Raw genomic sequence first — 14,110 nt, forward strand, 5'->3', positions numbered from 1 at the left:
TCACTAAACTCACCCCACTCACCCCACTCACTAAACTCGCCCAACTCACCCCACTCACTCAGTATACTCACTACACTCACTCAGAACTTTAGCTAATCTCCATGCTCTCATTACACTCAATGTTCTCACTAAACTTAGTATACTCACTACTCTCCATGCTCTCATTACACTCAAGAGCAGCCACCGGCTAGAAAGTATTAATTATCTGTTCTTAGGGACCCTTTTTCCTGGAAAAACTATCTGTTTTGAATCCTGGGCTCTGCTGGATTAAATCATCTGTTCTGGGAAAAAATGGGACTCCTGGAAATGTATATCTGTTCTCTAAAAATATTACGCTCCTGGAAAAATATAACAGCTATTCTCTAAGAAATTTAAAATGCTCCTAGAAAATGAGACCTTTTAAGAAAATTTTGAAGCTCCCTGGAAAAAAAATCTGGCATCTGGCTTAAAATGTGCTACTGGATTTTTAGAACAGATGTTTTTGGGCTATCCCTGGATTTTACCTGGGTGTTTTGAGGAAAGTCTCTCCTAGATTTATCCATACAATTTACTCTCCTGGAAAAAAAGAACAGATATTAAAAAAAAATCTGCTGGCGGCTGCTCTAAAACTACACTACGCCAAAAATTTTTAGACCATTCGCCAAAATTTCTTCTTCTATTCAAGGTACTCAAAACACTCCACTGGGCAGGATGGTGCTAAAGAATGATCATATCCTTAACACGGAAAATCTTAGGGCCCACTTCAAAACAGCGTCAAAGATTTCCTTGATTTTATCCCTGAACTTTCATCCAGTGATTAATATTAAATCTGTGGTTTTGCACCAAAGTTTCTTAAAAGTTTTACTTTCAATGTATCAATCATGTCTTTTCTGGTTGGCTTGTTATTCTTAGCTTTGAGGGGAATTTTTAGCCGCAACTTTTGCGTTAAAATACAGAAAAGAAGTAAAAAAGAATAGCAAAGTAAGCAAAAACGTGTAAGATACCGGGTGCGCCACAAAAAAGTTTCTCTCTTTGAAACTAATTTTCTCGAAATCTAAAAGTTTTAAAAGAACCATTCCTATTTCATTAGAAAGAAGAAAGATAAACTTAAATTTTGATTTGGGCACTTTCTGAAAGTAACTTTTTTATTCAATTGAGCATAACTTTTGATCTAATGAACCGAATTTATCAAATGACCCATCAAAATTTAAGTTTATCTTTCTTCTTTCCAATGGAATAGGAATGATTCTTTTAAAATTTTTCGATTTCGAGAAAATCAGTTTCAAAGAGAGAAACTTTTTTGTGGCGCATCCGGTATAACAACAGACGACTGAGGTTGAAAATTCGCCATGTTTAATTGAAATAATAGCCAAAAGCCTATTTCTATGGAATGCTTTACGGCACATTTTTATCTTCATGTATTTGTATCTTTATTGAACATTTGTTTAAAAACAATTAGGGTAAAAACAAAATTACAGTGGCAAAAGTTAATAAACAGCTAATGATCTCATAAGTTAAAGGAAAAAAAAATTCCAAAATAAATGAGTCTCATTTATTACTCGACTGAAAAAAAAGTTTTCCTACATTTTGAAATTTTTTTAATGTTTTAGCCGTTTTCAAAAATTTCAATTTCTACCCAATCCGCGAAGAATCAAGAAACACGTCATCCCCTGCGAAAATTTATCCCATTAAAGTAATCAGATATTAGTCGCAGTAGACTATGCTATTTACACCCAAAATCGTAAAATTAAATTCCACGAAAGTTTATTTCCTTAAAGGCTGTAAATACTTATTTATTCACTTGCGGACACTTTAAAAAATCGCGAAAATATTTTTAGAAAAATAAGGTTTCATAACAAACTTGATACGGACCCAAAAACGCCCAAACTTTTCCCCAAAAAAGAACAGGATAAGAACACAATTCGAGTTTAAAAGTATATAATGAAAACTATAAATAATAAAGAGAACAGGTAAGCTTCAAGAAAAATTAATTAATTCTTATAATAAAACGAAACTAACCCTTCGAAAAAAAAAGAGGCGAAATTCTTAAAATATGACTCATCATAGATCTATGGAAGAAAGACAGCTTAGGCATACTCGGGTCATGTACTGTAAATCAGAGACTTTTTGTGTACTACGTTTGGGAACATCTATCAGAAGTTTTATCAACAGATTTACTTTAGGCGTACAAACTTTCGCGAGCAGAAACTTTCGCTAGGTCGAAAAATCGCAAAATCTATGAGCTTTACTTTCGCGAATTTGACAAAAAAGATTTTCGTGAGCATAAACTTTCGCGAATTAGACATATATTTTAAGTAGAAAATTCAAGTTTTCGGTAGATAAAACCGAGTGTGATTATTTACGTGGGTCCCGTACCCTCGTGGGTCCCGTGGGTCCCGTGCCCTCGTGGGTTCGTGCCCCCGTGGGTCCAAAGAAAAAACCCGTGGGTCCAAAAAAAAAACCCGTGTGTCCGAAAAAAAAACCCGTGGATCCAAAAAAAAAAAACCCGTGGGTCCGAAAAAAAAACCTGTGGGTCCAAAAAAAAAACCCGTGGGTCCGAAAAAAAAATCCGTGGGTCCAAAAAAAAAAACCCCATGGGTATTTCGTGGGTCCAGAAAAATATTACGTGGGTCCAAAAAAAATTTACGTAGGTATCTCGTGGGTGCAAAAAAAAATTACGTGGGTATCTCGTGGGTCCAACAAAGATTACGTGAGTATCTCGTGTGTCCAAAAAAAAATTACGTGGGTCCAAAAAAAAATTACGTGGTTATCTCGTGGGTCCAAAAGATTTACGTGTGTATCTCGTGGATCCAAAAAATTGCACCAAGACTCTATGTGTATAGACTCGCGCCGAACAAAAACCTTCTGAGTTCTTTTGGCTTGATTGCGTGATTGGAAGTTAGAACGTTATCACGATTTGACAAAATTTTGGCACGTGATGCGTGATTAAACGAAATTTTGCTCTGTATGTATTGCCGATAATTGCGTGATGAACTTCAATTTGGTCATTTTTCGTGATGAGTGATTGAACTTGAAATTTAGTGTGATCACCTGATTTGGGTCTGATTAGGGATCTCTTCAAAGTTAATGAAGTTTACTTTCGATTAAAGCAAAAATTAAGCAAGTCTTTTCAACAGTGAGAAATCGCCCTGCAACAAACTTTCTCATTTGTCAATTTATAGAATCCGGAAACTTTCTCTTTCTGGCGGTATTGAAAGAGTTGATATTCGACTGTTTTGTCCTACCTTGAACTCGAGAAAAAGACTTTCGAACACTCAGTCTCCCGCAGACAATATCTAAAACCGACCCGCAGTTTAAAACACACTAGCCTATCTCTATCCCAACACGCGATTTTTTTTATCACTCTGTTGTTGGAACGGTGTCGAGGAAAAAGCCGTGGTCGTCTGGTACAGGCTATAAAAACACACAAGCAAACAATAGAATGTTTCGAGACATTTCGGAATCAAACCAACCAATGAAATCCACGAAGTTGGATTTTTTTTTCGGGTTTTTTTTTTGGACCCACGGGATTTCTTTTTTGGACCCACGGGATTTTTTTGGACCCACGGGTTTTTTTTTTGGACCCACGGGTTTTTTTTTCGGACCCACGGGTTTTTTTTTCGGACCCACGGGTTTCTTTTTTGGACCCACGGGGGCAAGAACCCACGAGGGCACGGAGTGAGTGTAGTGAGTATACTGAGTGAGTGGGGTGAGTGGGGTGAGTGTAGTGAGTGGGGTGAGTGGAGCGAGTTTAGTGAGAATATTGAGTTTAGTGAGAGCATAGAGATTAGCTAAAGTACTGAGTGAGTGTAGTGAGTATACTGAGTGAGTGGGGTGAGTGGGGTGAGTGTAGTGAGTGGGGTGAGTGGGGTGAGTTTAGTGAGAATATTGAGTTTAGTGAGAACATGGAGATCAGCTAAAGTACTGAGTGAGTGTAGTGAGTATACTGAGTGAGTGGGGTGAGTGTAATGAGTGGGGTGAGTGGGGTGAGTTTAGTGAGAACATTGAGTTTAGTGAGAGCATGGAGATTAGCTAAACGGAGTGAGTGTAGTGAGTATACTGAGTGAGTGGGGTGAGTGGGGTGAGTGTAGTGAGTGTAGTGAGTGGGGTGAGTGGGGTGAGTTTAGTGAGAATATCGAGTTTAGTGAGAACATGGAGATTAGCTAAAGTACTGAGTGAGTGTAGTGAGTATACTGAGTGAGTGGGGTGAGTGGGGTGAGTTTAGTGAGAATATTGAGTTTAGTGAGAGCATGGAGATTAGCTAAAGTACTGAGTGAGTGTAGTGAGTATACTGAGTGAGTGGGGTGAGTGGGGTGAGTGTAGTGAGTGGGGTGAGTGGGGTGAGTTTAGTGAGAACATTCAGTTTAGTGAGAACATTGAGATTAGCTAAAGTACTGAGTGAGTGTACTGAGTATACTGAGTGAGTGGGGTGAGTGGGGTGTGGTGGTGCTAAACTGAGTGAGTGTAGTGTAGTTATAGTAATGCGTGTAGTTATAGTAATGCGTGTATTGTAACATGGGTATAATATGCACGGTAGCTCTGGACATGTTGGCCATACACGTAATTATCATGCACAAGCTCCTTTCCAACATGAGAAAAGAAAATAAGTTTTTGTCAAAGCTGAGCTGTTGATTTTGAACTGCAATTGACTTTCAAAGGTCATTTTACATAAGAGAAGCATGCTTGTATAACACATAATTATAATGCATCAAAAAATGGGAAGACCTGAAAGCAGCAAAACTCATAGTAAAAATGGAAGAAGCACTTATAGACGATCACTTCTTGGAAGTAGCACACTCGCAATTTTTTTACAACCAACTTTTTTAGCAAGAAATTTATCTTCATCTTCTTCTCCCAAAACACCTGATGAAGAAAAGGAGAACAAAGAAGTTTCAGCAGAGAAGATATTCAGCCTTCTAAAAGATGCTAATAAAATTATGGTCAAAGGTGCCAAACTTTTTGAAAGTTTAAACGAACTGAAGCTCTGTGGTTGGATAAACCCTTACACATTGTTGTTAAGTGGAGTTTCTGAAGATATGAAACTTGTGAAACGTGCTTGGATCAAGAGACATTTGAAAAACCCTGAAAACTACTTCATCAAAGATATTGGTAAGAAATACTAAAGTGTCTGTGTTTAGAATAATGATATGATAATTTTTACAACATGTTCTTAGATTTGATTTAGTGGTTGTTGTGCAGTGACGGATTTTTCTCTTCCTCTAAATTTCCCTATTTGAGCTGATTTGAGTGTCAAAAGTACTTTAAAGAACAGATCAGGCTTCAGGGTAAAGAAACAGGGCAGAGTAGAAAAGGGGCAATTAGAGATAGAGATTTTAAGCTATCATACAGTTTTTTACTGTTACTTATAGGAGAGTGGGAAAATATCAATTTTCTTTTGAAATTACACATGCTACTATCAGATAAAAACTATTCTTAGACAGTATACCGTAAGATTGGGTAACTTGCATCAGTGGAGGCTAACTTGCATAGCCCTCAAATGAATGACCTGGCTGGTCATTAAAATACAAAGTTAAATCAAAACAAAAATGGTAGAGTAGAGCTGCGAGCAGAGCTGCGTAGTTGTATTTTAATGACCAGCCAGGTAATTCATTTGAGGGCTATGCATGTTAGCCTCCACTGATGCAAGTTACCCAATTTCACGGTATCTTATTAAAAGATTTTAGTAAGTCCTAATTTTCAAATAATTTGCAGAGAAGTATGAAATTTGTAATTTAGTTAAAGTGGGCAGGAGATTAGAATTATTGCAATAAGGTGAGGATTATAATTAATGTAATGGTATCTTGCTGATTAACGTCCCATTACTTTCTTTTGATTCTTTAAGTATATCGAGATATTTGATAACATATAAGCTTTAAACTTCACTGTGTGACATGGTTCTTGATAAATATTTTAAGTAACTTTTTCATCAACTTTTACTGTAAAATAGGGTACCAATGATACAAGCTTTAAGTCAAATAATTAGTTTTCTGGGTGAACTTTGTTACAATAGACATATAAGTGTCATTCTTATAAGTTGAGCACTTTTCTGTGGTTTTTTCTTGAGGGAAGTGATTGATGCCTACGTTTCCTTTGGCAAATCTGTATTAAATAACAAACTCCCTATAATGAGAAAGGAAGGAATGCTATTTTTGTTTTATTTACACAACGGTTTCCTTTCATAAACAAACTTTAAAAATCTCAGATGCTTTAAAGGATGTAGATATGGAAACATCAAAACAATGTATTTAAAACACAAGGTATACCACAGCATTTCTTATGTTTAAATACATTTTTCCATGCACAGCATTGATATATGTATTCTAGTTGGATTGAAATATGAGGAATGAAATTATCAACAGACAGAAAAGGGCTATCAATTTCACAGAGTTTGTCAAAAATCAATTCATATTTCAAATTCACACATCTCTGAAAATGATCAGGCTTTTCATTGACTCATGAAATTTTAATGTTAAAAGGATTGCATGGAAATGACAAATATTATAATAAGCTTGGCTCCTCCAGATGTCTCAGGGAATTATGAAAAAATATTTCATCCATAAAACAAATAAATTCTTTGATTTTTTATTTGAATTTTAGATAACTTCCTTCCCTATTTTACATTTTACCAAAAAAAAAGGTAAATAAAAGAGTTTAGAGAAAGGGAAATTTACTCTCCCCTGCTGATCCTTTCTGAGATTCCCAGTTAGTTTCAGGAGATCTATCTTTATTTCTTTTGAAATGAACACTCTACAAAATGCACAAATTTTTATCTGTAAATACAATGTCAAGTTTGTCTCCACCGTAACTCAATCTTTTAATCTCACGTCTAGTATCATAAACTAAAAACCTACAAATAGTTTATTTGTGGATGAAACTTACTATATATGTTAAGTATACGTCTCAATTGAAAAAAACCTCGAGTGCAATTAAAAAAGTATCTAGAATTCTTTAATATGAGAATTTGGTTTGGAATAATATCACATTGGCTTTTCAGAATTTGGAATTTAAATCTTGGTGAATAAATCAAGCGATCTCAGTTTATATAACGGGTTGGCTAATGCTTTAAAAGTCAACATGATGAAAATATCTCACATTTTATAATCACTCAGGAAACATCAAATTTGACACTACGTTACATTTTCTCACTTTGTCTTTATTGTCGAGATCGATTTTTTCTTTCTCTTGTATCTCCTCCCTTTCTTTCAGTTTTGAAGTTGAAAAATATAAGATGATTCTTTTCATACTATTTTGTGCTATTTTTAAGAAGCCGAGAGTAAAAAATCGCTAGCGAGAGAAAGTCGTCTATCCGTTTAGACATTTTTTAAAATACTATGACAAATTTTGATCTTATCAGGAAATTAATTCGAAGCTATCTGTCCTGATGATCGTGACTTTCATCTTAATCCTACTTGACCTTTTCTTACGTAAGGGATTTACATTTGGAATTTCAAAAAATTCTTCTCGGTAGACAGACAAATGAAATCAGGGAAAAACATGTTTACTTTTCCCTGGGCAAGCAAAAAATGAACCGAACTCTGGTTCACAGAATTTTTCTCAAATCCCGTTCCAAAAAACATTTGATATTTCGGGGAATTTCGCAATCAAATGCTGCACTACTTGCAAACTTTGCAGTATTACTTTTTGCAGAGGAAACTATGTATAATCTTTTTAACTGTATTGAAAATATGTGTGCTGATTTAGGATGCCAACTAGGTTAGATTTTCTGATTGCTAAATGCATCGAGTTCAGTTGTTTAACTGGTCTTTCCATTCCGGTAGTGGAATAATCTTGGGTACTTGACAAAAACTGGAGTCTACTGTAAGAATTTCTCTAGAATGGAATAGTTTAAGCTTAGCCTAGCCAAAATATTGTGGTCAATGGAGAATGTCAGCGTCTAGAATGAACGGAGTCCAGTTGATTAGTTTTAATTACACCCAGTATCTATTATTTCCTTTGATAATTACGGCTATGCGGTAGATGACAACATCATGCATTGCTTCTTGTCGGCATTTTAAAATATTTTGTTCAATGGAATTTTTCTTGCTTTTAGTTGTACTCTGTTTATATGAATGAACTAGTAATTACATTTCAATTATGATATTTCTCCCTTGCAATAATTTTGAGTTGTTCTGTTCGTGAAAGCGTGCGAAATTAAATCTGATTGAAGTGGACTTTTTCCTTGGACTTTATATAAACCGAAACTGTAAATCCTTCCCTGTCTGATTGATCGGTTTGATAAATTTTCCAGTAGTGGTGATTCTATATTCTCAACTTCAGTTGAGCTATAATCTGAGAATGTCTGTATGTATGTCTGTATGTCCGTCCGTCCGAAAACTTTAGGGCAGGCTGGACACTTCAAAAAAGGTCGGATTTGGCTGAAATTTGGCACACTTGTTCCTTGGGTGAATATCTAGGGGTGTTTTTTTTTTTCATTTTTGAAAATTTTGATTTTTGGGGCCTGGGGACGAGTTTTTCGCCAAAACGAGGCTAAAACTTTGGGGCAGCCTGGACACTTCAAAAAAGGTCGGATTTGGCTGAAATTTGGCACACTTGTTCCTTGGGTGAATATCTGGGGGTGTTTTTTTCATTTTTTGAAAATTTTGATTTTTGGGGCCTGGCAACGAGTTTTTCGCCAAAACGAGGCTAAAACTTTGGGGCAGCCTGGACACTTCAAAAAAGGTCGGATTTGGCTGAAATTTGGCACACTTGTTCCTTGGGTGAATATCTGGGGGTGTTTTTTTCATTTTTTGAAAATTTTGATTTTTGGGGCCTGGGGACGAGTTTTTCGCCAAAACGAGGCTAAAACTTTGGGGCAGCCTGGACACTTCAAAAAAGGTCGGATTTGACTGAAATTTGGCACACTTGTTCCTTGGGTGAATATCTGGGGGTGTTTTTTTCATTTTTTGAAAATTTTGATTTTTGGGGCCTGGGGACGAGTTTTTCACCAAAACGAGGCTGGCAGCCTGGACACTTCAAAAAAGGTCGGATTTGGCTGAAGTTTGGCACACTTGTTCCTTGGGTGAATATCTGGGGGTGTTTTTTTCATATTTTGAAAATTTTGATTTTTGGGGCCTGGGGACGAGTTTTTCGCCAAAACGAGGCTAAAACTTTGGGGCAGCCTGGAGACTTCAAAAATTGTTTGATTTGGCTGAAATTTTGCACACTTGTTTCTTGGGTGAATATCTGGGTGTGGTTTTTGCATTTTTCAAAGGACACTTCAAAAAAGGTCGGATTTGGCTGAAATTTGGCACACTTGTTCCTTGGGTGAATATCTGGGGGTGTTTTTTTCATTTTTTGAAAATTTTGATTTTTGGGGCCTGGCAACGAGTTTTTCGCCAAAACGAGGCTAAAACTTTGGGGCAGCCTGGACACTTCAAAAAAGGTCGGATTTGGCTGAAATTTGGCACACTTGTTCCTTGGGTGAATATCTGGGGGTGTTTTTTTCATTTTTTGAAAATTTTGATTTTTGGGGCCTGGGGACGAGTTTTTCGCCAAAACGAGGCTAAAACTTTGGGGCAGCCTGGACACTTCAAAAAAGGTCGGATTTGACTGAAATTTGGCACACTTGTTCCTTGGGTGAATATCTGGGGTGTTTTTTTTCATTTTTTGAAAATTTTGATTTTTGGGGCCTGGGGACGAGTTTTTCACCAAAACGAGGCTGGCAGCCTGGACACTTCAAAAAAGGTCGGATTTGGCTGAAGTTTGGCACACTTGTTCCTTGGGTGAATATCTGGGGGTGTTTTTTTCATATTTTGAAAATTTTGATTTTTGGGGCCTGGGGACGAGTTTTTCGCCAAAACGAGGCTAAAACTTTGGGGCAGCCTGGAGACTTCAAAAATTGTTTGATTTGGCTGAAATTTTGCACACTTGTTTCTTGGGTGAATATCTGGGTGTGGTTTTTGCATTTTTCAAAAATTTTGATTTTTGGGGCATGGGGACGAGTTTTTTGCCAAAACGAGGCTAAAGCTTTGGAGCAGTCTACAGGCCTCCAAAATGGTCGGATTTGGTTGAAATTTGGGACACTTGTTCATTGGGTGAATATCTGGGGGTCTACAATTGGGCCTATGAATAATTTGAAGCCACTGAAGTTGAGCCCAGTGCGTTGCGCACGTTCGACTATTTTACAGTGATGGTATAGAATTCAACAGCGTTTATTTTGGTGATTTCGCGATCATTGGTCACCAGCCCTCTTCCGAATGTAATTGATTTGCTTTAACGCGGTGGGAATCGCGCTAATGTTAAATTTATTTTAATGAAAGCGGTCTTTTGTATAAGAAGTTTGTTTTCGTTCCGCTAAGAGGGTAATTTTTGAACCAAGGAGACGACTGGATTAACATCTATAAGACACTATCAAATATTTGTTTATTTCATCACGAGGTGAAAAAAACTCAAAAAGTGATAATTATTATGTAGAGACAATTTGATTTTGATATCAAAACAATGTTTTAAAACGCAGGGGAAAAATGTTTTCCATCATAAACAATTAGCTGAAGAAAAAACGGTACAGTTCATTTTTCGTTGTTCAATTTTAGGAATTATTCGTGATTGCGTCGTCGAGATGATCCCTCAATCGCCCTTCATGTCGTTAACCACCGCCTTGTTCGAAGCCGTCGCCGATCTCAACCATCAAAACATATTTCCAACCAAAGACATCCTTCACGAATATCTACGTAAACATTACCCTGAGATTAAGACTCCCGATACGAAGATCATCCATGAATGCTTAGGGAGACTGATCAAGAATCGAAGATTATATCATAACGGGCGTGGTTACTTTATATTGTTTAATGAGAATGTTCTCAATGAAGTTATCTCATTGAAATCAAGTTTAAAACCTTTAACAAACGACACCACAAGCCTTGAACCTTCCATTATCGGGTTTAAAATGATGGACTCGCGTACTTCAAGCTCTGGACAAACTGACGGCCATACTGACCTTCCAACTGATTTAGATCATCGCTCACAAGGAGGAGACGTTTATCAAAACATTCAACGACATCAAAGTGTTGATACTTTGACAGAAGTCACAGCACTGGCTGATGGCGTGGCTAATATATCTGAATTATACACGCCTAAATTACACAGGACCTCATTTGGAGGGAAATTGTTTCGCAAAAACAACAATAAAGCAGAAAAAGGAGCGATCGAAAAAACACATAAAAACCACGCGAAGATGTTTTCGTGTAGCACTGCAACTGATAGTATTATTCTCTCTAACGATCTAATCAATACGCCCTCGCGTGTTCCCATTGTTCAGGGAACAGAAACAATGACCATTCAGAACAAAGACGTTCTCGACAGTGCAACCATGAGCGACGTCACAGACGTTCAGAGTCCGTCAATGTCTGGTCGTCGTCGCAAAGTAAAACGAAGCAAAAGTTTCAATGGCAAAAATCGTCGTGAACCACGAACTTCCTCAAATAAGGAGGTTTCGTTTGCGTTGATCGGCTCACCGAGAGATAGCGACGGTTCAAACAACGACGAATATCCAAAACGTTTTCAAAGAAGCCACTCGTTCGGTGTGGGTTACCATAGAGATAAATACCAACGACCCTCGTTTTCTGAACGGCCCACTATCGAACGTGCCGAAAATATTAAACTTTCAACGACTTCGAATAATACATGTAGTTCCAATGAAAATACTTTCGACCACACTTTCGTGACGGAACTAGATGAGACGTACGACGACATAGAACCGTCTTTTGTTGACGATAATATACCGGTGTTCGAAGATGGACCCGAACTCTCTCATAGACCGGATATGTTGCCCGTTGTTGATACATCGACTTTCGAAACGTTAGAGAATTATAAAGACCTTGGAAGTGCGTTGAGTTTACCACGCATAAATGATAAAGGGATCAATTTTAACGTGGTAGATTTGCTATCACCGACAAAGGAGGAATGTTTAGCGGAAGAATTGAAACAAGCTGGAGAGGTGGATATAGATTCTTTGGAAAAAGAGACAAGACTTTTGAGTCCTCGATCACGCAAGAAACACGGGACGCCTTACGAAAGTCAGTACATTACAGAAGCTGTCGATCAAAGTGAAGAAATATGTCAAGCTCTTGAGGACAGCAAAAGGGATAAAAATTCGAACTACCTTTCTGATAGAAGTTCAACAACACCGACAGGTAGCAAAAGCAGTAAATCTACTAAAGGTGTCAAAATGAGAAATCGATCCAAATCGAGCGAAGATGAACGTAAACGAAATCAAAAGGAGCGAAATTCGTTATTATTTGAAGAGAAACGACCCTCACTCAAAGTGATGGGGATGGTATAATTTATTCTAATTTATGACAAAACAATTTATTTATTTTCTGGGATAATTATTATTTTAGTAGGCAATTTAGATTTGTATATATTTAAAGCGAAAAATTAGAAGTTAAATCTAATTTTCACATTAAGGAATTCATCACTGTATTCTCCATGGTTTTGGTGGAATACCTGAAGATCACATTATTAAGAAAATTTGGGCAGAATAGTAAACTCGTTAAAACAATAAATAACCTTTAACCCGTTCTCTCCTGTGCTTAATTGTGGAATAAGCAAGGGGGTTGCTACTCTTGTAGAAAATTCATGAAATGGGGTGTCCATATTAAAGGGACATAACGGTACTGACGAAATTTGTAAACAAACTGTATGCAGCGGATACAAAATCAAAGCAAATGTCACATGTCAAAATAAAAGATCAAACCAAATATGGCTAATTTTTATTGTTCAATTGTTTTACAAGTTTGTTTTGGACACGTGATTTTAATTGTTCTCTTTAATGACACGTGGTTGGCGCAATGTTTACATTTTGCTACTTTAATGTCCCTTTAAGTGATTTTGGGTGATTTTCCCAAAAACCCCTAGGAAAATGAAGGTTTTGGCACTTTTTCAGAGAGATTTCATAAAATTCGGGGAGGATGGTTATTATAAAATGTCATATGGAATTGTTATAGAGACTCTGGATTAAGACGATCGATATGCAGGCTTTGTCCGCAATGGACAACTGTCATGCCGTCTCGAAGGACAAAATGATTTTGTGGCATGGTGGATTTTTGGTGGAAGTCATGGTGGAAGTTTGAAAATTTCCGTTGTCACAGGAAATAAGTACTCCCCAGTACTTATTTCCCTTATTACTCGCCGGTACATATTTCCTAGGAAATAATTACTCCCGGAAGTATATTTTTCCTAGGAAATTTATACCACCTACAGGAAAAAAGTACTCCCCTTAGGTACTTACGCAAATATGTTATTTTTAATTTTAGGAATAACCATCATTCTTTCAAAGTTAACAAAATTCGTCTAATTCTGAATAATCAATCTAAAGTTCAGAATCCTCATTTTGATAACGACCTACGTTTTCGGGGCCTCTTCCGTTTCGGGGGCTATATACTGTAGGGTCTTACAATTAATTACGATTTTGGAAAATTGTTATTGTTAACTGTTTGGGAAAATGAAGAAAAACTCCTAAAAAGATTCAAAAAATGGCAAAAATTTGAACTTATGACTTCAAGGATCCAAAAGTTCAAAAATGGTCCAATTAGGCTCAGAATATAGCCTAGAAGTTGATAATCGCTACCCAAATTGAAATATTCAATTACATTTTAACAGATAACCCAAAAGCGACTTTCTCGCCCCAACTTCAAATTTCGAAAAGCGAGGAAATATCCAAAAGTCTTAATATTTTTTGACGCAGATTGTATATGGCTGTAAGCAGGAGGCTTCAAAGTACCTCTGTACCAAGAAGGAGCTTTCTAGCAAAAAAGGGTAAAAAGTTGAAGCATTCGTTGAAAAATTGAAATCAAAACAAAGTTTAGTCCTGTTCACCGTGATTTACCAAACAAATATTTTCAGTTGAATTGAACGACATTTTTATGGTTTGATATAAATCGCAAAAAAATATGAAATAGATTATTTAAACAAAAAATTACAGATTTATTCAGTGTCTATGCTACATATTTAAAAAAAAATCCTTCAATTTTACAGTTAACGACAATTTTCGGTAAGTAATTAGACACTTCAGTATGGTTCCTTAGTGATATCTTTAGACCCAAGTATTATTGCTTCTACAGAACACCCTTGTATCCTAACCTTTAGGATCCCCTCCCCACTTGGGAAAAAAACTCGAAAAGCTAACGAATGA

General features: G+C 36.7%; 1 protein-coding gene across 1 annotated transcript; it reads left to right on the top strand.

Moving 5' to 3' along the window:
• The first annotated feature begins 4,566 nt into the window (after window positions 1-4,566).
• LOC136800346 (uncharacterized) lies at window positions 4,567-12,371 on the top strand. Its single transcript, XM_067056980.1, has 2 exons — window positions 4,567-5,088; window positions 10,512-12,371. The coding sequence occupies exons 1-2, from the start codon at window positions 4,683-4,685 to the stop codon at window positions 12,257-12,259; spliced, it is 2,154 nt and encodes a 717-aa protein (XP_066913081.1). The 5' UTR covers window positions 4,567-4,682; the 3' UTR covers window positions 12,260-12,371.
• Window positions 12,372-14,110: the final 1,739 nt, after the last annotated feature.

The sequence above is a fragment of the Clytia hemisphaerica genome, unplaced genomic scaffold, assembly GCF_902728285.1.
Source record: "Clytia hemisphaerica strain Z4C2 unplaced genomic scaffold, Clytia hemisphaerica genome assembly, whole genome shotgun sequence".
NCBI classification, from domain to species: Eukaryota; Metazoa; Cnidaria; class Hydrozoa; order Leptothecata; family Clytiidae; genus Clytia; species Clytia hemisphaerica.